At 26.4% G+C, this 27952-nt stretch overlaps 1 protein-coding gene across 1 annotated transcript in view; it reads right to left on the reverse strand.

The window, feature by feature from the left end:
- Nucleotides 1-27177, reverse strand: part of LOC132934578 (uncharacterized) — a 36650-nt gene extending 9473 nt beyond the window's left edge. The window contains exons 1-10 of the mRNA XM_061000899.1: nt 24555-27177; nt 24153-24280; nt 17474-17521; nt 17292-17400; nt 15814-15909; nt 3765-3937; nt 3413-3640; nt 1323-1482; nt 1102-1245; nt 286-470 (exon numbers count right to left, since the gene is read on the reverse strand). Of these exons, the coding sequence (XP_060856882.1) occupies nt 286-470; nt 1102-1245; nt 1323-1482; nt 3413-3640; nt 3765-3937; nt 15814-15909; nt 17292-17400; nt 17474-17521; nt 24153-24280; nt 24555-26214 (2931 nt within the window). The 5' untranslated portion in view covers nt 26215-27177. The remainder of the gene's footprint in view (nt 1-285; nt 471-1101; nt 1246-1322; nt 1483-3412; nt 3641-3764; nt 3938-15813; nt 15910-17291; nt 17401-17473; nt 17522-24152; nt 24281-24554) is intronic.
- Between the last annotated feature and the right edge of the window lie 775 nt (nt 27178-27952).

The following is a 27952-nucleotide window of genomic DNA, read 5'->3' on the forward strand; positions in this document are numbered from 1 at the left end:
CTCATAATTCATTTAAAAATTGAACTATCGTAAAAAACCAAAATACAAACACAAATAATGTTTTTATCATCAAGTTTCATAATTTTTAATCGTCGATTCACTCAAATTTTTAAACTCACGGAGTTAAACGTGCTAAGCTGAGTGTAATTTTGCTCTGTTACGCATTTGTAAGAATATATTGAAAAATATTAAAATTCTGCTAATAGTATTTGTAAATTATTAAAGAAAATTGGATTAAGTACCTATAGTTAAAATATAATATATACATTGTATATTTCACTGTACCTTAAATAAATATTCGTAATTTACAATTAGAGCTGTAACTACGTCAATTGCTAATCTTCTTTCCATCGTCATTTCTTCACTTAAATCATTGGAACTAAGTTCTTTAATAGGCTTATGAAGGATGTTTGGAGCAAATAGCGTAGCTAAGTTACTTGCATCCATTTTATTACCTTCTACTAAATGACCTAAAACAAAGTTAATCTTGTTAAAAATAACAAACAATTTTCTTAATTATCTAAATCTTTGAATAAAAATTGGTTAAGTTTTCAAACCTAGTAAATAAGAGCTAAACATTCTATTAAGGTAATTAAAGCGAACAATTTTCAAGATTCGTGACTATAAGATATAGGTCCGCAGTTTATTTTAAGCAATTTTTTTTGTTTGTCGCTTGTTGTTTGGTCTAGATGTTTATTAATTCTTACAGTAATTGGTCAATGGTAATCGATAATGTTGAATATAAATATTGCATAAAAACTATTGATTTTAAAATATAACGATATGTATACGTTATGTCGATGAATATTTGAATATTTTTATAGTTTAACTGCAACAATTCATTTAATGTTTTCTTGGTTTTTAAAAATGTCAAAATTGAATACATTTTATAGATATTGTTACTATACTCAAATATATTATCTGCGTAAATATTTTAAAAAGTTATAACTTAATTATTAAAAGTTTATTATAATAAACATAAATATTATAGTAAAATACAATTTTAACCGTCTACATATTATACTTTACTGTAGGACGTAGGTACATAGTTTATTATTGTTTTGGGCATACGTTATAATTAAAAACAAAATCATCTCTTACCATTTATATTTTTTGAATCTTCTGAAAATTTTGCCATATTACTCAAAAACATAAGTAGTGCGTGGAGTGTATTACGATTTACCACAGGTAACAATTGTATAAGATGTTTAATTGCATCCAGTTGCAAATGCCTGTTACGTATTTCTAAAAAAAAAAATGCCAAGTTATGATTATTCGTTAAAATATACATAAATGTGTTTTGTTTATATGAATATACGTACTTTGAGTTTGTATGAAACATTGATAAAGATCGTTACAGAGTAATGCATCGGGTAATGCTCTAAAATATTCTTTTAATAAAGTAGCTACATCGTGTACGTGGTCTTCATTTTTTGATAATGTTTCTTCTAACGTTTTCCCGTGATCGAAATCTTCTCGAAGCTTTAAGAACATTTTATAATGAAAATAAAAATAAATTTATCACGAGGACATCGTAGCCGCAATCCTCATATTGTGTTGTTTCCGTCTTACTGACGCATAACTTAACAAAATATACGACCAGCAGTTCAAATTATTGTGTTTTGTTAGCTAAAATTTACCTATTACGAAATTTAAAGGTAAGAACATTATCTGCGTGTTCTTACCTGCGTGAAACTGGCACTACAAAGTTGGCACAATAATCTAAAACCATTCCAACAAACTCTACTTGGACTTGTTGGACGTTGTTGGACAATTGTTGGAATTTGTTGGAAGCTACATTAAAAGTTATGCAATTTCAAAGTTTGTAGTGCCAACTACATGACCAGCACTACATATGCAAAAAAAACTTTAAACCTCTACCAACAATACTCATATAATATTGTTGGACATTGTTGGACACTTGTTGGAATTTGTTGGAACGTAATTCAAAAGTTATTCAAGTTAAAAGTTTTTAGCGCCAACTTCACAACCAGCACTACGAAACAAAAAAAAAAAACACTGGAAACAGATCCAAAAATATACTAATACAGTTTTGAGACATTGTTGGACTTTTGTTTGACATTGACTAAAAAAATATTCTGAATTTAAACAGTGTTAAGTAATTAAGTTTGGTTCACAAAAAAAAATGATATCTCAATTAAAAATTTTTAATTATCGTTATATTAAAATCTAGTGTCCAACAACTTTAAAAAGTGGTCCAACAAACTTGTTAACACATCGTACAAGAAGAAAAATTACTCCAACAACTTTCCTAAGTTTTTTAATCACCATTTTCTTCTAGCACTAAATTTTTCGTTTTTTTCGCCTAATATTCATAATAAAAATGTTTAACCATCGTTATATTGAAATATAGTGTCCAACAACTTTAAAAAGTTAAAATTTTTTACTATGAATATTAGGTGAAAAATGAAAGTTGTAGTGGTAGAAGAAAATGGTGATTTAAACACTTAGAAAATTTGATGGAATAATTTTTCTTCTTGTACGATGTGTCAACATGTTTGTTGGACCAATTTTTAATTGAGATATCATTTTTTTTTATGAACCAAACTTAAACACTTAACACTGTTTAAATTCAGAATATTTTTTTAGTCGAAGTCAAACAAAAGTCCAACAATGTCTCAAAACTGTATTAGTATATTTTTGGATCTGTTTTCAGCGTTTTTTTTTTGTTTCGTAGTGCTGGTTGTGAAGTTGGCGCTAAAAACTTTTAACTTGAATAACTTTTGAATTACGTTCCAACAAATTCCAACAAGTGTCCAACAATGTCCAACAATGTTATATGAGTATTGTTGGTAGAGGTTAAAAGTTTAAAGTTTTTTTTGCATATGTAGTGCTGGTCATGTAGTTGGCACTACAAACTTTGAAATTGCATAACTTTTAATGTAGCTTCCAACAAATTCCAACAATTGTCCAACAACGTCCAACAAGTCCAAGTAGAGTTTGTTGGAATGGTTTTAGATTATTGTGCCAACTTTGTAGTGCCAGTTTCACGTAAGTCGTGTTCTTTCGTTGGTTTTCACGATATTTAAATTTTTAAGCGTGTTATAAGCATTTTTACATATTAATATTTTACATACCTACTTATAACTTGCTTTAAACCAAAATATCATAAAAATCCAACACAGAACACAGATAGTGCTGTCTTGCCTTAAAGTCTTATAATAGTTCAATCCACTCTAATATAGCTAACTGCACAAAATTAGATTTTACATTTTGGTATATAAGAGCCAGTAAGACGGAGACAACACATGTGGGTACGATGTCTTCTTAAGTATTCAAATTCTATGTTTTCACATAGGTAATGAGTAATGACTATTGAGTGTGTAAAAATTGTTAAATACGGCCCACAGTCTATGTCTATACCATCATAATTTTTATAAGTAAAATATACCTGTCTTAAACGTTTTTTCGAACTACTTATCCGGAATACTCCAACTTTGTGAAGCCCATATGCTTCTAAGTAGTTCAGGCATGATGTGACAAAACTAGGAACTCCATTTTTGTTTGATTTAATGTCACTATCATTATCATCAGATAAAATATCTGAACTAGAACTTGTGAAAGTCTTAATCAACTCACTGACAGGTGTGCTTGATGTAGAGTCACAGGAATGTGATCGCTAAAAAGAAAATATTATGTCATGTGTAAAATACAATAATATAATATGATTTACTAACTCACGTATATATTCAAGCCATCATTATTTTATTTCAAATCAAGTTTAGTTAGTTTTACAAAATTACCTCACTAGAATCTTTGGGAACTTCAATGTAACTTGAAAAACTGCTTCTCCCACGTGGGGATTTCGGGACATATTGAGCCTCGGTTGGAACCTTTAAGTGAGATCTTGATGACCGCTCTTGTTCTAAGCAATCGTTTAACGATACTCCAAATATTGTGTGTGGATAAAGACTTTCTAAAAATAAGATATAATATTGATTATAACGTGGATTTTGAAATAAATGTTTAACCTTAGGATGCTTACATTTATTATCAACACTCACGAAATTTATTTTTTTGTTTCAAACGAAATCGAGTTTCGAAAATATTTAATATAATTTTTACTTTATTATAAAAACGTTAATGTTTTACTGCTATGACTATAATAATATGCTGTGCACTTATAACTTTTTTTTGTGGTAGAATAATTTACAGTTTTGGTATTGTACACTCTTGAAAAAACTACATAGGTAACGCACATATTGTTGATTATTCTATTATTAGTACTTTATGAAAATCAAGTCTTTTTTATTTCATGAAATACTCTTAAATGAATATAGTACGTATTACAATTGAATAGCTAAAACCATAACTAAAAATTGCATTAAAATCAATTTGACTAATTCGAAATGGCTAATTATGAATAACATATATGTATTAAATATGTAATTTAATATAGGTAACAGTGATTTCGTTGTAATTTGTAACTATATAAGAATGTTATTTACATAAAAAATTGTTATAAAAATTTGAGATAAATTACAATTTAGATACAATTATAATATAGTATGTACCTATGTATTTATATTTGGTATTTAAAATCACCGGTCTTAAAATGACACATTTATTTAAAAATAAAGTTTTTTATTCAAGAAATTAATAAATATTATTTTTACCATAGTACCATAGAAAACCTCGGACTTTATTAGTTTTAATTAAAAATAATAATTAACTTGTAACCTGCGTATGTATTACCCTATTACGTTTTGTGATAAATCAACAAAATTGTGCAATCAAATTTCATTGTTAACACCTACTACAAAATTGCATAAAAACAATTTGCGTCAAATGTTCGATCTTCGAAATTAAAATTTAATTTGATAAAATAAAAGTCTAAGTAAAGTTAACCAGAGAATAGTAAAATGGCGATACATTTTTTTCTCCACTTAAGAGTCTATAATATTATGGTATTTCAGAACTATATTTAATATTTAGGTAAATTGTAGATTAATATAAACAATAATTTTCTAAATTTTGATATAAAATGGCATGGTTTTGATTTATAATATACTCTGATTATATTTAAGTGGTTTCTATAGTTTTTATTTCTTATTTAATAAAATATTTTGTTTATATTGATATATTTTAAACATTTTACCTATTGCTATAATTATATCTTCAATAAAAATAACGAAATTTGAAGATATAAATTTAAAGAAAATTCTAAAAATAGATCAGTGCTAAAGTGCAAATTATTTATTTATAATTTAGTGGTAAATATCAATTTAGGAGAGAACAGAATATATATAAATACATATAATTATATATACACCGTACAACAGCCAACTTTTAATTATTTAACACCTCATTAAATATTATCATAATTATGTTCGTAAAAATTTAAGATTTTAAAAACGTTCTTCAGGACTTGTGTGAATCTTTAGCCGTGAACAATGTTAAAAACTTAAATTGAGAACTTTTTATTTTTGTTTACAAACATAAAATCTTAAAAAGTATTTATACATTGTATACGAATCGTATATATAAAACAAAACGATTAAACAATAATAATTTTAATGTACGTTCTTCATAACACATGTGTAAACATTTAAAAAAAAAATTGTAACTATTATTTTTTCAACTAAAAGATGCATTTATATATTATTATAATATTATATTAAAAAAAAATTGTAATTTATATATTTTTGATTATTAGTTTTAAATTTATTTTACATAATATAGGTACATGCAAAGAAAACATCTATTTAATACGGCAGTATCGTAGAACAAATAACCTGGCAGCATCCAAATGTTTTGAAATTGTCCATACATTATAGTCGGATCCCTAATGACATTTCTTTGGTCTAAGCATGTCAATACATAAGTCAAAACGTCAAAATAGTAAAATGTAACTGGCGCACGTCATATTTTTCTCCATATAATACAACTAAAACGTTTTTTTATTATGCTTAGGACTTCAAGCGATAGCAATTGGGAGCTGTTTGTTTGATTCTGCTTCCTTGAGTTATTTTTTAATGGTTGGAAATTGAACTGAAGTGGTAACTATGGTCAAATGTAAGGGGCCACATTAATTGTGTTCCTCACATATTATATTGACGATTGTACCTAATCAATCTACAGGGTGTATCTTATGTCATTGTACGCGGGGTTTTTTAACGATTATGGATCGATGACATAGGATTTCGTTAAAACGAAAAAAGCAATGTTTCTTTATTTTTAACAGGCAATTTTTTTTATATTAATTTCAAAATGTTTAAACACGCAGGTGTACCAATAGCAAAATCAACTTTATTTTTTCAAATGGCAACTACTATATTTTTAATGGTTCTAGTAAAGCTTTTTTTTCTGAAAATGTTGATAGTCAAATCATCAATTTTGGTTCGCTAGTTTATTAACTATGGTCCTCTAAAGTTTAAAATCTGTATTAATACTTTTAATTGAAATAATTGGTATAGGTTTAATTTAGAAGATCTAAATAATGTTTTCTTATAACTACCTTTTGTATACACTCAAGTAGTTTCGGTAATCGGTAATCTAATGGCACTCAAAAAAAAAAAACATCAATAAAATTGTTGGCAAACATAGTTTATTATTTTTATTTTAACATACAATCATCAAAATCAATATTATTATTTTAATTTGTTATATTATAGGTAATCGTAATTAATTACTTCACAGTTACTTTTCTTACAATATCATAAATTTGGATTCTTTATTAGGTGGCTAAAGTAATAATGGTAAATTGGTAAATGGTATTCGATTGTTGACATTAATGTCTTAGGTATGTATGGGGGTTAAAAAAAATTGTGTAATGAAAAAAGTGCAATGTTTTGTGGTGCTCTTCTCGTAGTGGGATAAACTTGAAATTTGAACCATATAGAGGTTATAGTTATTGGTAGGTATCGCATATTTGAAAAAATAAAGTCGATTTTGCTATTGGTACACCTGTGTGTTTAAAAAATTTTGAAATTGTTATAAAAAAATTGCCTGTTAAAAATAAAAAAACACGTCTTTTTTCGTTTTAACGAAATTCCATGTCATCGATCCATAATCATTAAAAAAACCTCGCGTACAATGACATAAGATACACCCTGTATACTAGGGGAGCCAATAATATGGAAATCAGTTAATGCTATTTCGTTTTTAAGTTTTATATTGTTGTTTGAAAATAACAACAAAAATTACTATGTATTTTGATCGGTAAAAATGAAGACTGAGCATTCTAATATCTCACAGAATCCATCTAATACTAAAAGTATAATTTGATTAGATTTTTTCAAATTGACTTTTAAAATATTTTTTGCATATAAAACATTGAAATATGTAATATCGTTAATAAAAATTAAAATATTTCAAAAAAAAAAAAAATAATATTGTTATTTGTAGCAAAAATGAAAGAAAAATCTCATAATTTGTCTTATGTTTATAATGTAACTTAACCCCCCAAACATAAAAAATATAAAACAAAATATGTCGTTAAATATATTACTACTGTTAACTGTTGGTATAATAAATTAATATTACGGTGTATAGCAGCATATTAAAATGTATAGGAAACGATGACCACACAAGCACGCTAACGACATTATACACACCACAGACAAAAATAAAATGATGTAGAATAAAAAAAATAGTTTATTAATAGGTATAATCACTAGCAGAAAAACAAACAAAATAAAATAACAACAGCAATGATATATTATTTGTCGAGCAGTATACACTAATACATATTATGTTCAACTTATAGTGTTCGTAGGAATTACTACGATTTACGAAAACAACGAAAATAATATAAAATATTGTATGGTTTTCTACAACAATATTTGCCCTCTAATACAAGTAATAAATTGTGGTGGTTTGCTTAAAAATGTTTGAATGTCGTGAAAACATTAACGAGATGATTAAATGAATTTGTGCTTTATAATTATAAACACCTAAAGTTGATAACATTACCTACAAATAGTTTTGTTTTCAATGTAATAATCTAATTATTCGATGGATTAATCATAAAATATTATGTCGATAGGCGTATGCATAATATCATTATATTAGATATTATTTAGATTTTAATTTCAAGTATTAAAATATTCTATTGGATTTGGTTATAAAGTTTAATCCAGTAAGTAATTATAGAAACACTACGCCAATTTATTAAACTAGGCAACTATTATAGAAACAAGAACCATGAGTACTTTTCCGTCTTTTTGTGATTGAATCATTTATATTAAAATATGTAAATTAGTGGTGCTTACTACTTACATAATTGTGTGAACTATAATAATTGTTTTATAATCCAATTGAGAATTCTTAATATAAATAATATGAAAATATCATATTTAAGGGAACAAGCTATAATAAGGACACCTTAAAGATGATATAATTAATTATGCTTCTGCTTTAAATAAGAATAAATGATACTTTATAATTATTTTATTGTGTTTGTTATAATTGTTATTTGTTGCATATTTTTTAGTTGTATAACTGCGCGGGTGGGCGTTTGGAGATGTTCAGATGTCATAAATCATTTTGATGTTCATACAATTTGGGATCGTTTAAGAACATATACAAACACACTTAAGTATACAACGATGATTACTTACATGTAAAAATAATTTCTGACGTAAAACAAGTTTTATTCTTTTTTTTTTAACGTTAGTATTTTAAAAGGTAACAACAATTAGTTACCTACCTAATAAGTAATAACATATTAGATACTATTGGTGGTAAGCAAATTGTAGTTGAATATAAGTACAGATTTTATTTCCAAAAATATTTCAATGTGCTTTATTTTAATATATTAGTTAAGGAATAATCAGAGTATATAGTTGTAGGTATATTGTAGGTGATCTAGTTGACGTAAGACATTAATTATTTCAAAAAAATAACGTTTTTGAAAATATTTATTTTACATATATTATTTAAGTCGTTAGAAAATTTTTTATCGTTATAATTTTGTTTAAATCTTAACTCTTTAAAATGGTTACATATATTTTTAATCTCATAGAACAAAGCATAATATTATTCGGAGTATTTTGATTTATAAAATTCAAATTTTGGACAAGTAATTCATTAGTTATAATTAATGACTTTGTATTTGAAGTAGTAGACTGGAATAGTGAACCATAATTTTGCGGAGTAGCCTTACAATACCTATACACTCCACTGCTATGTACTACGCACTACTCATCCAAAACTCAATGTTTATATATAGAAGTACTACAAAAAATATAAAAATAAAAATGCATATTGTCATTAAAATAACAAATAAGTAAAAAAAGCTGTACAGGTAACGCTCTTCTGCGGAGTAGTTGTCGAGTATGTCATTGTAATGGATGTGTTATATTTGAATTCAATCATAATCAATTAGATACGAAAAATTATTCTGAGCGAATACATTGTATAGCATACTTGTACAAATAATCAAATTAAAAATTTTTAAAAAAATAGTAAAAATCAAAAATATCTCATGGTCTTAGCGTAACTTTCCAATAATTTTTTTTTGTTAAGGGTAGGATAATTTGTGGAGAATCTTCTATTATTAATATTCTTGTCTATTAGCTATGAAAAGAAAAACTTTTTGCTACCTAGGTCATTGTAATGACATAAATTAAATTTGAATTCAATGACAAATCATTGTATACAAAAACGATTCTAATCAGAGAGTCCGCAACTATTTCTAAGAATATTTTATAATTTATTTAAATAACTTAATTTATTTTTCTATTTAGTTAGGTAGATCTAATTTTTTCCAAAAATATCGCATAATATGTTACATAATAATTAATAATTATATTATATGACAGGTATTGAATGTAGGTAATCAATTTCCAACTACGTAGGTAGTTAGTATAAGTATACCACGTACCACTGAACGGCGTGAATTGTTAATTTAAATTTTGTTTAAATATTTTGTAAACTCAAATGTATGTAGTAAATAATGATAGGTATATATTATTATGGTGAAAAGTTTCAAGTCCATACGGTTAATATTTTTCAAATTATATCAAAAACAGTAAAATTGTTATTTTTTTATCAAAATAAGAGCATCAGATATTCAGATGTCTATAAAAAAAAACAGTTGGTATGTATTTTCTATATTGTTATTAGATGACTGTATGAAAAACGTATGATGAAGAACATGGTATTACATTTTCTAGTCTAGTTACTTATTAAAATTGAATATTTTATGAATTTTGTCGAATTTTGAACTTTAAACGCTTATAAAATTATTTGTGACTATGTATTTTTGTTTTGTATTTATTTCTTGATAACACTTTATGAGGAACTTTGTATACATTTTCAAACATTAAAGTAAGTGAAACAAAATTAAAAATAAATTTAAAAAAAACTAGAAAAAATCCAAATGTCTCTCAATAGCTTAACAAAAGTCAAATTATTTTAAAAATGTATTTTGTGTCTTAAAAGTATTAAGTATAAATATCAGGTGAACATTTTAAGTATCTACAGTTATTTAATTTTGAATTACTAAAAAATCGTGTTGTCTAGTGTTAAACTGGCAAAGCGTATATATTTCGTTTTTGCCATTATTTTTTTTTTTTTTTAGTTCTTTTAAATTATTTTGTAAAGTACTGGGAATTTTCAATTTTTACTCATGTAGATGCATATAGGTACATAGATGTATTTATTTGTTTAATATTTTCCGTATAAAATTAATTCTTTAAACTTTTTAAATTAGTTATAAAGAACATCAAATTTGATAACAATTCAAAGATTAAAAAAAACTGTAAGCATAGGTAATTATTAGGTATAGATAATAGGTAGGTAGGTGCCTTAAATGAAAATTAATTTGATACGCACAAATTCGCATACAACCAAGTACATACTATTTCTGTTATCACGTCTTATCGGTAGTTCATAATCATGTTAAATTTATTATATTTATTTTGAGTGTGAATGTTTTCATTGTCATGGTTATATTGTTTTTTTTGTAAATAACGTAAACTAGGCCGTGATGAAATTTTTAAAAATAAACAACCTAGATTTTCGTAAGATTTTTATGCTCTCCTGGATACAAAACCGTGGGATTGACAGAAGTCCGAAGGAACGTCACAGTATGCACAAGTGTACATAATGTAATGACGATTTAATATCTTGTCACAACCTATGCCAAAAAAATAGAGTTAAATTTAACTTATTTGCCTGAAAAAACACCCAGACTACGCGTGGATTTCACTGTATATATAACAAATACATTTTTTTCAAACGTTTTTCTATTTTATTACCATCTTTGACTAAACTTCTCTGAGATATTGAGTTTTACAAAAAGAATAAACTATTATTTATTTTCCTAGTTTTGAAAAATAATTTTTAAATTAATGACGACAAACGCAATTATGCACTATCTACTTGTGGCTGCTTAATTATTCTCGTCACTTGTGTAATTATTTTTATTAGGCAGCCTATTATAATATTACTCGGGACGTGCATGTTTCATGTTTTATGCTTTATGGCAAATTTAATTACGAATCATTTTACAGTTAGCTATAATATTGGATTAATTATCATTTGAATATATTTGGTTGATAAAAATATAAAACAAGTTTCTAAGTACAAATTAACTAAACATTTTATTGTACTCGTTATATTTACTTTTGAAATGAATATAGAAACGTACAAAATGTATTACGAAGTAGTTTTCGTGCTGTCGGGTCAACGTTTTCTGTATTGGTCATCTCAACTTGCAGTACATAATACTATAATAGTTGGAGTAAATTAGTTATTAATAACAAGGATATTTGACCTTGGCCTCAGTTACTTCGGCAGACTATTAGGTTTAGACTATTTAGATCGTTTATTTTTTACAATAAAACATTTATTAACATTTCTTGGTCCACGCGTGGACATAATGACCCCATCATTGTTAAGAGTACGTATATTAGAACTACAATAATATTATTATTATTATTGGTCAAATAAATGATACGTGGGTCGCCAAACGGAAATTAAATTAATGGCCACGTGATGACGATTGCGTCCGATGCATGGATTATATTTTACATATTTTGTGCCATATTTCGATTCAAACTCAAGCCTATGTAGTGCGCACACAAATACGTCTTATAAGTTATTAAGTATTATAATATTTAATAGGTTTTTTTTTTTAAAAGAGTAATGACCTAATCAATTTCCCCTTTAAGTTCTTCAAAAATAAATCTATCCTTGGCTACAAAATATCACTAAATGGCCATGAAAGTATTTTTGTTTAAAATTTAAATGCAACAAATCGCATTCAAAACACGATTCTGAGTGTAGTGTTATTCAATATTAAGCATATCCAGATAAAATTAATTAATTTCAATTTAATTAAAACGTTTAAAGAAAATATATTTAGATATAATTAGAATAAATACGTTGTTAAAATATATTGATATAAACCTTTATTATTGTTCGATTTCAAGGTATTCGAAATCCAAATTAGATTTTATACGTGTTTAAGAAATTGACTAAAAGACAATAGGTACCTACTTACATATTTTTTTTAATTTTAAAAATATATATAACTTTAAAAAATGATCATAGTTTTCAGACATATCACGTTTATAAAATTATTGTTGAAAACTTTATAAGAGGGTACTAGACTGTGACATAAAATTACAGTATTTTTTATTTATTGTTTTTATGTTATAATATATTATGTTCTATACAGTTCATGTTTGCAATTCCAAAAAATATACTCCAAAATTGATTTTAGACGAAAATATATCGTATAATAATAACATTAAAAACTTTTTTATGTCCAACAGTTAGTATATTTTTGTCAACTTAATAAATTAGCTCAATAAACGTTTTTGAACATTACCATTTTTTTAAACTCTGTTGATTGTTTAATAATACTATATCAAGGTTATCTAGACGGTCAGCCATGGCGGGTTTTATTTTCTTTCATTTTTCTTTCGTTTTTATATTATGTTTTTTTTTATCTTAGATCAAAATATATAAATGATTATTTTTGGAATAACGAACGTAAGGATATAAAAAGACACTAATACTAGTGTAGCATACTCTATAATATCTATCTACTTTTGTATTGCATACCTAAACAAATTATATAGATATACACAATAGAAATTAATTTGTCAATATCGTTTCAAACGTATTCGTTTATGATAGATTATATATAATAATATAATAATACTGACTATAGAATGTACTGTTCCCGCATTTTTTAATTTTCAAAACCGTAATAGTTTTTCAATCTATTTATACATTTTATTTATTTAAAAGTTAATATAAATACTGTGGTGTTTTTCTTTATAGTTTGTTATTAAAGTTTTTTTACAGTTAATATGTGTAGAATTAAAAGTGGTTTTTGATGATCTACAGAATACATTTGATGGAGTTTTGAAGTACAATTTACTTAGGTAGGTATGCGTAGGTAGGTATAGTAATATTAAATATTACATAGGTAGTAAATCTACAAAGATATATTATTTAGTAGGTACCAAGAAGTAATTTAGATAAAATTATTTTCGATACTTAATAAATAATTTATGAATGGTTCACAGTTGTAGTAATATGTTAGATTTAAGGTCCTATTTGATATCGTTCATCCTTATTGTGTAATATACTAATTAGTATAGTTAAATTGTATATACACAGGCAATATTAGGCATAACCTCGAGAGTCAGGGGTGCAAGACACTGCAAACATTTTTAAATAGGGATGGGTAGTTTGTCATATTGTTTTTTAAACGAACACTCACGGCTAAATGCCCTCCATCAGTTATCTGGTTAGTCAATGTCTAGAGTTATTTTTTAAATTTAAATATGAATTTAAGTACCTATATATATATATATATACATAGGTATATATTTTGAACAAAATATATTGTGTGGTAGAAATTACGATCAGCCATCTTGGTAAAAGTTGAAATAAGGTCATCGTGAATAATTAATAATTGTGTATAATTGCGAGCAAATAGTGATAGGTTAATATTGATAGATACTTTCTCGATAATTTAGAAGGTGACGATTTTTTAGTTTTGCTGCTGCTAAAATTTTAATGAAATTACGCTTAGGTACCTATTTATAAGTATTATTATACAACAACTAGCTGATCCCGTGCACTTCGTTGCCCGTTGAATGTATTAACTCTATATGATTCAAACTTTGTTAAATTCGTTATTTAATATTCGGTGTATGGTGTTCGAAATTTATCTTAACTTTTCCGTTGCCCGGTATAAAAATTCTGATTCACAGCAGTACATAATCAGGTAGGCAATCTACCTGCGGTAGATCGCGGACTCCGTGTTGTTTGTACGTAAGTGTATGATTTAACTCTAAAGTATCAAAGTTATACCAAGTTTGTCATTTTTACTTAATTCGACCTACGGTGGATTAATATGATCAATTTACACAAAATCCTATCCTATAGGTTATAACCTAACCGTACTAAAATCCGATGAACAAAAAAAAACAAATTTAACCCTTTGTAAATATTAACCTATCTTCCCAGAGGTCTAATCTACCCACTAACTATATAAATACACAGACTATAACTATACTCTAGAACTACTTATCAGATCTTATATGTATATTGACAAAAGATAACAATACAAATCAACAAATTTGCCCAATCAACCAATAGCAACCAATATATTATACACCGGTAGATTTTCCTAAAATTTTCTTTCATATAAACCTTCTCCGTGAAATACTCTTTCGTTAAAAAAAAAAAATCAAGAAGATCTGATAAGTAGTTCCAGGGTTTAGCCTGTACTGAGATTTTCATTTCACATTTTTATAGTTAGATATTATATTTATTACTTATGAACGAGCTAGGAGCCCCCAATAGTACAATACAATATTTTATAATAATAAATTTGAATAATATAACATAATAATTAAGTAAGCAAACGCCAAACAATACAATGGATCAAAAAAAACAAATGGCAAATATATAAAATATTAACAAAAAATAAACAAAAGGTAAAAATAGGATTATCAGATTGCAGTACTATTAATAAAACATTTAAGAGAAGCCTAGGTGCTCGTTACAAATGCGCATCATACGGTGAATAGGATTATTTCTACCATAATTGGTGCTGTGGAATGGAACAACAAAGGAAGAATTAGACCTAGTTAAGTGAGTAGGAACTTTAAAATTAATTAGAGAAAGGAGAAAGGGAGCATTATAATTTATATTTAAAAAGTAAAGCAAATAGTTTTTATTATTATTATTATTATTATCATTATTATTTATTATTTAATAAATAAAATTAATTATTAATAAATAAATATTCCTAAATCAATTATTAAAAACCCAAGGCAACCAATTATAAACAAAAATGTCCATCGGAAATATCAAAATTCCCGTTTGAGCATCTCCCGGGGTTGGTCCTCTCCCTTTTTAAATTAGCCTATCTTTTTATGTTGGACCAAATTACACACAGTGTAAAAAATTTCATCAAGATCGGTCCAGTAGTTTCGGAGTTTATCCCGGACAAACATTGTGACACGAGATTTTTATATATATAAAGAAAGATTTAAAAATTTTAACAAACTACATATTATTATGTATAATAGTTATTAGTAGCGTACGCGAGATTTTCATTTGGAATGGATTTCTATCAGACTTGTCACAAAAAATCTATATGTTCATCTGGCTTTTAACCAAAAAGAATAGGTTACATGAAATATATAGAGTATGGACAGTGGCACGGGTGGACAGTGGTGATAAAATGCACTATTATGTGCGTATGTCACAAAAAAGTAGAAAACCATGTTAAATCCTTATCGTTTTCTCAATTTTTAATGTTTATAGGTACCTACTTTAAAAGTATAAATACGAAAATATATTTATAAATCTTACCGTTATCATCCTTATCTTTCAAGTTGCCGGTGGTATTTGCTCTTCGTTTCAAAAGATATGGCCTTCGCTTTTTAGGACCAGCTGATAGAACATTTCCTGTAAATAAACCAAATGTTAAGTGTAAGCTACCTTTGCGTTCAAATATTCGAGGAATATTAATTTTGAATAAAATGTGTTAATGTATTTTAACACTGTGCGTATATTATATTATGTAATCAATGTACAATCATGAGACGAGAATACGAAAAAATAAACTAAGTAAGATCGAAAACGACAATGGTTTTAAATAATACGAAGAAGCTATAAATTGTAAAGAAAAATCCACATTGACACTTATTTAGTGCATACAGTACATAATGACATAAATTTTGTTGTGGATATGGACTTTTGCCAAATAAAAAGTAAACAAATTTTTTCGTTTCTGAAATTTTAGTCTTTGAATACCTATTTATTATTGAAATATTTCATAATTCATATTGCTAACCCACTGTGTGTAGAACGGAAAGCATAATATTAAAATATTTTAAGTAGTAAAACCTTTTATAAATACATTCTTATTATAAGTAATAGTTTTGGCAGTTAAATAATAATTTTAAATATAATTTTTGTTAATATTAAATTTTTTTTTGAGTAAAATTCAATAAAATATTTAATTATTATTATTAGGAACAATAATAATTAAATATTATTTAATAATGTATTACAAATTGTAAATCAAGAACTAACATAAATTTATTTGTTTAGCATTTAACATACGATATATAAAATGGCATGAAGTGTTTCATATTGTAAAATCTGTAACTCATTATTCATTATTCACTAAATTAAAATAATTTTAGATTTTTAGTGAAGCGAAGAATATATTATTGCTTTTACAATGATGATGTTATTTTTTTAAATGTTAACACATTTTATGTTTTTTTATGTATAAGCAAAAAACAAAAATATTGAAAAAATATTCAGCAATTGCAATTTCAACAGTATGACTCCATGTTACATTTAACAGAGTGAAGTAAGTGTTTGTGCTATTACTCACATATACCTCGTGCCCACCTATCCCCAATTTACATTACAACTTAAATCTTTCATATAGATTCGTTACTTAATTTTTTAAATATTCACATCGTTTAGCTCTGCAGGCTATTTTAATTTTGTTTAAAAAACATAAAAACTAAAATTTCTCTATATTTAGTACCAAATAATTTTTTAAAAAATTGTTGCTTAAAAGTATTTGTTGGAAAAAAAATTTACTGACAGAAACACCCACGGTATGAGTGTGACACTTGTCTATTAAACCTAATATTTTTTTTTATTATGTTTTTGTGTCTCTACAAAATAAACGTTTTAAAATGATAACTATTAAATAAATTATCATGTTAATATTATGTATAAACTCTAAATTATGTATATATCTTTAAGCATACCTACCTAAATATTAATTTTCAATTTTGTTTAATGATTAAGATGGTTATATTTACCTGTTGGTATTCGTACTGGAACTCCAAGACTTATTTCCTGAAGTTTATTTAGGGACACAAGCGATAGTATTTCTTTTTCAAGATCGGTTAGGTCCAGTAGACATAAATCCTAGAAATAATGACATTTTAATTTTAATTATTGTAATAATTAATGTACAAAATTGAATAGCTTTTATATTTACCTTTAACAGAATTGATTTTCCACTAGCGTGTAGCCATAAACAATTACCCTAAAAATTGTGTCTGATAAGTGATATTATAATATATTCATTTTATATTGAATATTGTAGTTAACATATTTATTGTTCAATTTAAATTTCATTCTATCTAAAAATTACATTTTGAATGACACTTTAACTGTGAAAATCCATATAATATAAGGTGTGTACCTATTAGTTTACTAATAATGTGGTGCTATAGTTGGAACCACATGGGTTCAATCGGGAAAATAACATATTTTTAACAGCATTTAACATAATATAGAATTACTTTAACTCAAACAAGTACCTACTAAATATTGTCAAAAATATTTTGTAGTACCTACCTAACTATAGTATGCTATAAGCCATTAAGCCCATAAGTGTGTACTTCACGAACATGGTTAGGTCTATGGTGAGATATTATATTACATTTTTTAAATTTATTAAAGTTTAGACTTTAATTTAATTAATTTAATATTCTAAAAAATAATTATTAATTCTAGATTCATTACAATATTCAGTTTATGTTCTAATTTATTTACCCTTTTATACTTATTGCCGGTAATGATATAAGGACATCAAGTTGTAACTCTTTTAAATTATTTTACAATGCTTAGCCAATTATAAATATTGCCAAAAACATGTTACAGCTCTTGAGATAGTATAATATTCACCTAGACAGTTTATACGAAACATCTAATTAGTATTATTCGAGTATATTGTTTGTCAAATTTTTTTCACGATGAGAGGGGGTCAAAATTAACCTATGAGTGATTTGTGCCAAGAATAATATTAACTTTGGCTAAAGAAACTTCCTACTTGATGTAAAAAAAATGTTTTTTTACTAAATACCCCACATTTTTCAATATTTTTCTCCTTCTTTTTTTACAATCAAGTAGTGAATATTTTAATTTTTACAATATTTGAATGATTTAGATTATGAGTACTTAATACATTTTCAAAATCACCAGTCTTTAGAAAAAATGCGATTTAGATTTGTTTTAAATCATTGTTAACTATAAAATAACTTAACATCGAATAACCCGAATACTACTGTAGGTACCTACATACTTTAATATTTGATATATCGTTTCGTTAGTTTCGCGTTTCGGTGCATAAATTTTTTTCTATATAATTAAAATGTCAAAGTATTTCACAATTGTACGGTGTGCCGCATTAAAATTGTGTACAAATTAGTAGTGAAGAAGAAATCAATTATTAATTGATAGGTAAGTACGTTGCCTATTAAATTTAAATATTTACTATGATAACATGTAATTTTTTTTATCGTTTTATGTATTAAGACTGCAAGGCTGCAAAAGTTTAATGTTCAACTTACCATACCAGTATTTTAACTTAACTTATTAATATCGTTCAGATTAGAAAGCTAAATATATTTTTATCAAAATACCTACCTATATAATTATCGTAAATTAATATAAAAACTCAATATATGGGTGTGTTGAGTATTTCTTAAAATTGTTGTTCAAATGCGATTTGAGTTACTGTTGACTTCAATTATCGATCTAGTAATGATTTAGTAATATCTAAAGATTGTGAAATCCATAATGTGGATGAAAGGACTTCTCTCTCGCTTCACCGTGCGTAGTGCATTCATGGTGCACTGCCCATCATATACGGCGCGGCGTCTCTCTCTACCTGGTCACTATAACTTTACTATATCGGAATAATGATAATACTTGTTAAGTAAAAAAGAGTGAATCGTGTACGGTATTAAGATTGTATCTCGAAACAGGTGATACTGAAGGGCTATTTCACTTTCCTATCATGCGACGTTTTGTACTGTCGAGTGTCAACTTATTGTTACATATTAATTTATTGTTATGGGGTTCGATGTCAATGACTTTTTAATTATTTTTTTGGAACGTCTTAGATGAAATGTTTTCCTAGCTGAAAATATGTTTCACTAATATAGAACTCAAATCAACTAATTTTTATATTGTATTTTTCGTCAAGCTAACTGCTAAGGTAATTTTGTAATGAATTTACAATAAAAATAAATTTCAAAATTTCAAAATCAAATAATTTCAATTACCTAATCTATTTGAAAACTTTTCCAATGACAAAATATTTGTATTTTTTAAACATAAGTTAATAACGTTTTTCATGAAAAGAGATTCACACTATTATTATTTTTTGTATTTTATTATTTTATTTGGTTATTTGATAAGTATATAATTCTATAAATAATATCAAATATATTATACAGTTATATTTATAATTATTATAATGTATAAAACTATTTATCTCGGTATTTTTATAACTTTAAAAATCTCTTATTTTATAGATATAATTTTTAGGATATATTTGTATTTTTTAGGTCCTAAACTTCTGAGCCTTATATGTAAATCAGTTTGTTAAACTTTCCTCATTGTATTATTTATCGCACAGTGGTCACTTGCTTAGTTGATACGTAGTCTGTAGGTAATAGGCTAACACTGCTTAAGGGACAAAGTTTCGGTGTATATAATTCTCAATTGTCTAGGTAGGTAAATAGGAAAGTAAGATTCGACATTCGTCGTATATGGGGGATAAAAGTTCGAATCCCGGTCGGTGGTTTAATACTCAACAAGTTTATAAACCGTATCAATTAATAATATCAGAGTTGCTCAATTTGTTTACGCTATTATTTTATCCAAATTTCACTTCTGGTGATTATTTTACGGAGGTACTTTTGTTCACCAAACGTGTATTTTCATAGCAAATCAAAGGATAATTTCAGTTGTAATCACAGCTATCGATTGTTAAGAATTGAAATTGTATTACGCGTGTAGGATATTATGATAAAATACTATCGTTATATAACTATGATGATTGTGTAAGCCATTATCCGTGTACAATTGTTATTGTTTTGCATTTAAGAGATCAGAGTATAAAAATCAAAAATCAAAAAAAAATAGTCGGTTTTTTGTATTTTATAGTGTATACCTACTTCAGATAGTTATGACTTATCAGCGGTGTTCCATTTAACTACGATTATCATAATAAACTGGATTAGCTATGGGATATGGGTCCGGTGCTAGTGCCAGTCTGGTACCTAACCCGTGACCATTGCCGACGTAATATATTATGTGCACGCAATTGCCTATATTATAATATCCTTAACACAATATGCCATACAATTGGCAAACTTAAAAATTGTCATCACTTCAAAGTCTGACCGCAAAATTCCAATTTAATAGTAGTTTTTAACGTCAAAAATAAATAAATCACACTAAACCATAATTATTATCAATTTTGTACCAAGTATTTATTTCATATATCATATTGTAGCTATGTATATACTCTATATACTATAGCCAAACGCAATTGAATAATAAAGGCAGGTCAAAAATGTTTTGATTATATGTATATATTGTAAATTTATAAATAACTAGGGCTGTGCATTCAATGCACTAAAACAACATAAAATATGCATTCATTTAAACTCTCTAAAATTAGGAGTTTTTTTAAAAAAAAAATTTACAAAATATTAGAAAACTAACAAAATTAACTTTTAACCACGTATATTGTTTAAAAGATAATAAATATTATGCGTAAAATATTATAATTTTACATGAATTAAATTTAGGGACTTAACAAAAAAATAAAATAGATGAGCTTATAAAAAAATTATGCGTTCTTTAAGAATGTTATGCTCAACAATATTTATATATATGTTAGCGGCCATGAATATAATATTGGTATTTTATAAAATGCCTAGGAATTAAAAATAATACCGGGTGATTTTTAAAGAAGTTTGGAATATATTTTTTTTTACACACATTTCCTTTGTATTTTAAATAATACCTAGGCATTTAATACAATTACAAATAACAAATTGGCAATATGCAGAAATCAGTAATCAGTAAGAAATCCATTTCCTTTTATCATAATAATACTACCAAAAACAATTAATTTTATTAGTTTATAAGAAAATATTTATTAAAAAGTACCTATCAATTTAATATTACAGAATATAATGCATTCATAAAAATGAAACAAAAAAAAAAATTGTATGGTACCTAGTACACAGTTATTACTTATTAATTATTACCGAGCCCGGCAAGTCAATGATCATTTTTAATTGAGTTAAGTTAAGTTGGTAGAAAACATTTCAAAAGGTTTAAAGTTAATAGTTATCCTAGTTTTTATTTTAACTCAGGTAAGTTAAAAGTTATAAGGAAAATAATTGTTAACTTAAGTTAAGTTATTTATTTTTATTTTTTAATAAATACATAGTTTGTAATATGGTTTAAAATAATAAAAAGGAAATGTTTATGCAATATGGACCATTAGTAATAATTGTATTATATTTATTATTTAATTACTTATAAATTAATGTAACTTGAATTTGATTAAAAGTAACTCGTTATTTATTAAGTTCATATCAATAAAAATCAGTTAAATTAAAAATTAAATTCAAAAAAATTAAGTTAAAATTTACTTAACTTTAACTTTTTAACTTGTTTATGCTCAGGCTTGATTATTTCTACTGTTATATTATTACAGGAAATTCAAAAATGTATGTAGAACGTAAGTACTTATTACAAGGAAAAAAATTACAATACACTTTTTTCAATTTCGTTTAGAAAAAATATATGTTATTAAAAATATTCTATTATCACAAAAATAATACAAATATATATATTTAATAAGTTTAGGTCAACAAAGAATAATTAAATTTATTTATTACAACACTGTAAATTAGGATGACATTTTGAATTGCAATGCAATTTTTTTTTAAACACTTACATTGGTTTATTTGACATCTTGTTGAACATGAACAATGTACATTTAATAAAGCCTTGTCCAGATCCAGTTTCTTCTTTACTAATGTTTTTATATTTGATGAAGGAATATTGTCAAATAACAAAACTGATAAGATCCAATTAATACATTACCTATACATTGTTTGGCATTTTATACAATGCTTAGGTAACAATTTTATAGATTGCCGGCTGCATTTGGTGTTATAAAAAATTCCTAGGCATTTTATAAAATACCCATATTATACACATAATTGCAGGTAACATATATACAAATATTATCAATAAAAATATAACCAAAACCATTACCCCCGCCCCCTCCCAATATGCAATAACAATTAAAAACATACAAATAAATAGTTAAAAGCAATTCTATGCACTAACGTCTAAAATGTGTATTCATTTTGTATTTAGAATGGTTAGATGTCAAGTATTTAATTTTTATCTCATTTATTTTTCAGAATGAAATATGTCAATTAAATTATGTAAAATCATTAAATTCGCAGCTATGTTAATAACTTAAATGGTCCTTGCTATGGATTAATTATAGATATCATACATTTATAAATGGAAAAAAATATAATATGTATTAACATTGTGAAAGGTCTTGTAAAGGCTGCCAGTAATAATCTAACATTATATTATATCCGAGTGAACCAACGAAACAAGTTCATAACAGTATAATATATTTATTTTATTTTATATTTGGATCTTGTCCGCGTTTATTCAAATGTCTACACATTTTTTGACAAAATAAGCTTACCCATTAACCATATTTTAATTTTGATTTAGTTACATTACTTAATTCAACAAAAGGTTGAAATGTAATTAATAAGAAACTAAAATCTGTTTATTTAGTGCATAGGTTTTATTCGGATTATTGTTTAGTATACCCCTAACTGTTTATTTATATTATTATATCAACACAAAACACATCATATATATATACATTATAATATATAACATATATTATATGCACACATCACCATGACTTTTTAATGTACATAATATTTGTTTAACGACATTAAAAAATTAATCTGTTCGAGGTTGGTTTTTAATAGATGGGTAAATATGAGTAGAAAATAAAATTTACTATTTTTACTTCTAGCTTATTCACGAGAATCAGTGATTTGTTTATGTGTACTGATACGAAATTGAAGGTATTGTCAACGTTTCATTTTTCAACGGCTCAATTTATGAAAATCATATACGCACTAAATTATAAGTATTACCTACGTCATTACAATATTTCTTCTGTTTACTTTTCATGTTTCTTGTATTTATGAATTTAAATATTTTTATTGATAAGGTGTTAAATATTACGATTTTTTTTTTATTCTAGATAGACAATAGTGATATTTTGCAACAGCTTGAGAATAGTTGTTTCTAGTCTTAACGGTTAGGTAAAAATTTACAAAATGTTATATTTTTGTTGCTGAAATTTACCGTACGTAATAACTAATAACCTTGATTTCTGTTATAGATCATTTTGGGACTGCCAACAACCAGTGTATTTCTTGACTTGGTGACAAGATAGATTTTGGTCTAAAATATGTATTTAGTCAATAATACAATTTTGAAATGTGTGAGAATGAAATATGCAGGCGAATGTTAATGTTTTTACATACCTACGTATATAAACTATAAATTAATACAATATGCACTTGCACATAAAGTTGCAACAACAAAATAATTATTGTTTTGACCACAGTTTTTTTCCAAAAACTTGATTGTTATTATTTTGATGTGCGATTAAATATCACAATTTAAAAAAAATTAATTTTATGAATACTGTCTGATATATAGCTTTTAGTTTAATAACTATAGAACTTATTAAATTGGAAAATATTGCATAACATATTTTGTTTTAATAAAATAATAGAAATGCTTACCAATGGCGTCCAAGGAGATGCAACAGTATTTGTTCTAGTTTGACTTTTTGAACGTCCTTTCCATATACGTTTGGACATAAACCCTTGCTGAACATTTGTTGAAGATCTTGATTTCTGCATTCCGGGGGCTAAAAAACAAGATGAAATTTATTATTTACAATAAGCTTAGCTATATAGAATTCAATCTAAAAAAAAAAAACATAGGTAGGTACATAGTATAATATAATATGTATATAATATGGTTATTATTAGTTAATTGATTATATATAAATAGAATATTCTAGGCCATAATAAATTACTAACTCCAGAATATAAATCATTAAAAATAGTTCATTTTTATTTTTATTTATGTTTATGAGTATTATTTGAGTTACATAATATTTCAAAGAATTGTCTTATTACCGTTAAGAGACTTCGGTGGGGATAAAGGAGGTGATAACAGTTCTTCTCCACTAAAGGTCGTGCCAGTATCAATACTGCTCCTAGAACTTGTTATCCTTGAAGTAGAATTATCGTCAATATTTTTTAAAATTGAAATCCACGAATCGTCTGTTTGTGTTGATTTATTAGTATCATCGCCTTCACATATATCTGGTTCTCCTTTACCTTTAATATTTCTTATATTACGATCATAGTTAACTCGTTTAAACCTATCAATTTTATCGGATTCAACACTTTTTTTTCTTGCCATTCTCAAATATCGTTTTATTGTGTCACTTACAGATGGTGATATATCGTCATTTTCTATACTAGCTTTGCGTTGTGTAGCTTTCGAAGACACTTTCGATGCGACATCAGATATTTCATTTGAATCGACTTTTCTTCTACTCTCATCTTCGATTAATCCTAACATCGCTGGTTCCAAGGGCACAGTTTGAATACCAACATCAATGTACTTTTCTTCCATGTCTTCAATTTCTATAACAGGTGGTGGAGACGAGAGGTTGTAAGATTTGTCATTTGATAAAAATAATTTATTTTTTTTATCATTAAATATATTTTGATATTCAGACGATGTATTTATTCTATCGTATTTTCTTTGATTATCATTCCATGCGGAGTTAAAATAATTCATAGAATTAAGTCCTAAATTTGATGATGAACCTATTACTCTTCGGCCCAAAAATCCTCTTGTTTTCCTTAATTCAAAGTACAAGTTTTCTAACAGTTTTCTATCCATTAAAATATCTCCTATTACTTTTTCTCTGTTCGTCGACCTTGCATAGTACCTCCTTAACGTTTCCAATAGATTTTTTTGTGTGTTGTCACTTTCCAATATACTTGTTCTCAAAGGTTTCTTATTATTTTCTGAAGTACGCGTATCATTTGTTTTTGATATATAATCTTCTAGTTTTTCCAAAAGTTGTTCATGATCGAAAGAAGATTCTTCAACTGGCGTTGTTTCTTCGGGATTACTAATATAATCGTTAATAAATTGAACTAAGTCTGATTTGGAATCAGGATATTGATAATTTGATAACAGTGTATTATTATTTTCAGTTGAACCAAATAAAAATTCCTTTCTGAGTTGTTGTAGTTCATATCTTCCTGCTGGTCTAGGATGCGCCAAAAATGATACACTAGGTACCTTAACTGTACTTTCGGCTTCGTCCGCACTACTAGCGTTTTCTCGGACACTACCTAATTTAAATCTGTTTCCTCTTGGTCTACCTCGACTTCTAAATCCCAAAGCTCCAGGGTATGATTGTTTCCTCCATAATAAAAATCTAGGTTCCTTTTGGCATACGTCTTGAAAGTATGCTTCGATTTTGGGTACATCTTCGGGTCGATTTCCAACATTTTCCGGTATTAATTTTCTACCAGCATCTGCCATATATCTCCATGTTTTTCGTGTTAAAAGCCATCGTTCTCGTTTGGAACCTCTATTTTTTCTGTCTTTGAATGACTCTTTTTCCCAAGTTTTAGCCATTGCTTCATTACATTCTCCAATACTGATTCGTGAGCTTTTTTTTGTAATTTTTTTCTTTCTCGTAATTAACTTGAAGCTACATTTTCGGGGTTTATCCTCATTTTCGTCACGCGAACTGCACGGTTCAGACATAGTTTTATTCAAGCACAACAAATACAAACGCACATTAAGCTAATATTACATAAGCACTTGGTTTAAAATTCATTAACATTACTACCAGTTAAAATCGATAAGCATTTAAAAACAATATTATCAAATTAGATCGGAAATTAATTTTAAAATTGATACACTATCTTAAAAAGAAATCTCTACTTGCGTATGAGGTTTAAATATTTAATTTACACATATACACTGGAATGAAAAAAAAACCGCCGGCGAATGGAGATAAAACATATTTTTATATACAATAAAAATGTCTTGTCGTAACCGCGACTCGCACTAGACTCGAAAATAGCCGCGGGCATTTTCTTAGTGAGGTAAATTCATGATAGGAAGAGTTGTGTAGGGAAATAGTGGGAGTGGGAGTGGGAAGGAGAAGATAATGATCGGGTGTTGGAGTAGTAGTGTGCCAAAATATATAACACCCACACGTTCGTCTTATATAGTTTTGCATCACCTTATATAATAGTAGTTACTAGTTTAGATACAGGGTGATCAGGGCAACTTGCCCGGTTTTTTTTTATGAAGATGGTAAACAGGAATAATTTCATTTGCCAAAAATCGTCTGTCTTAAAAAAATTATATCGATAGGGATATTAATATTTTCCACTCCGAAAACTATTGAATATAAAACACGTGCAGGAGAATAATTGTAAATTGAAACCATAATCTAAGAAATTAGTTCACTGTACGTAAGCCACTATTTTTAAAGTAATTTTTCCACGATATTTTACACTGAACATTTTTCTATATAATATTTATAATAAATTGAATAATGAATAAAACGTCATATGGCTTAAAATGCTTTTAAATATTCACAATACGTATTCAATAATTGTATCCACATGTTTTAAGAACTAATTTTAAAGAATACTTAATTTTGAACGCCTATAAACCACAATATTTAATAATACCTAGGTATGTAATGGATACAAAATATGTATCGTATAAAATAATCATAAGTGTGAGTGCGATTAAAAATGCAACGTTTGTAAGGATTTAATATTAGAAATCTATAAAAAAAAATTGTTAAGATAAAAATAATCAAGTCGTTCTATAAATAATAAAATAAAGTCGAACACAATAGAGAAAAAAAATAAATGCGTTTTTATGAACTTTGATTGGTATAAATCAGAAGAAGGGAGAGAATATTGGCAAGTTTTATAGTTCTCTGAATAGGCTGTTTTTGGCGTAGTTTAAGTATTGAGGACATAAAATGCAACTACAAACCTCGAAAAATGAGCCGTAACTCTATAAAATACAAACGAAGCTACAGATAATAATTTTATGTGAAATACTTATAATGTAATAAAAAATATATATTATGTGCGTACTTAATAATAAACGTATGTCGATTTAAATTTTTTTATTGTAAACAAATTATTTAAACGAAATTAACTATTTAAAGACACTTAATTTGACTGTTATAGATATTATTTTAATTATCGATTAAATGCATGTAAGTTATCAAAATAAATTGATTGATGGTCATAAAATAAAAATAAAATAATTATAACATGACAATATTCTTGGGCAATGAAATGGCCAAGATTTTCCACTTGTCGTTCGCTGTTACCTTCCTTAAAACACTAATTGAGTACAATATATTATCAGTAATCTCCATACAGTATAAATAGTACATACCTATATGCAGAAGAGGAAATCTATTAACATTTCAGAGGGGCTAACATTATTAACATCATTGTGAGCG

Source organism: Metopolophium dirhodum, chromosome 1 (assembly GCF_019925205.1).
Source record: "Metopolophium dirhodum isolate CAU chromosome 1, ASM1992520v1, whole genome shotgun sequence".
In the NCBI taxonomy this organism is placed as follows: Eukaryota; Metazoa; Arthropoda; class Insecta; order Hemiptera; family Aphididae; genus Metopolophium; species Metopolophium dirhodum.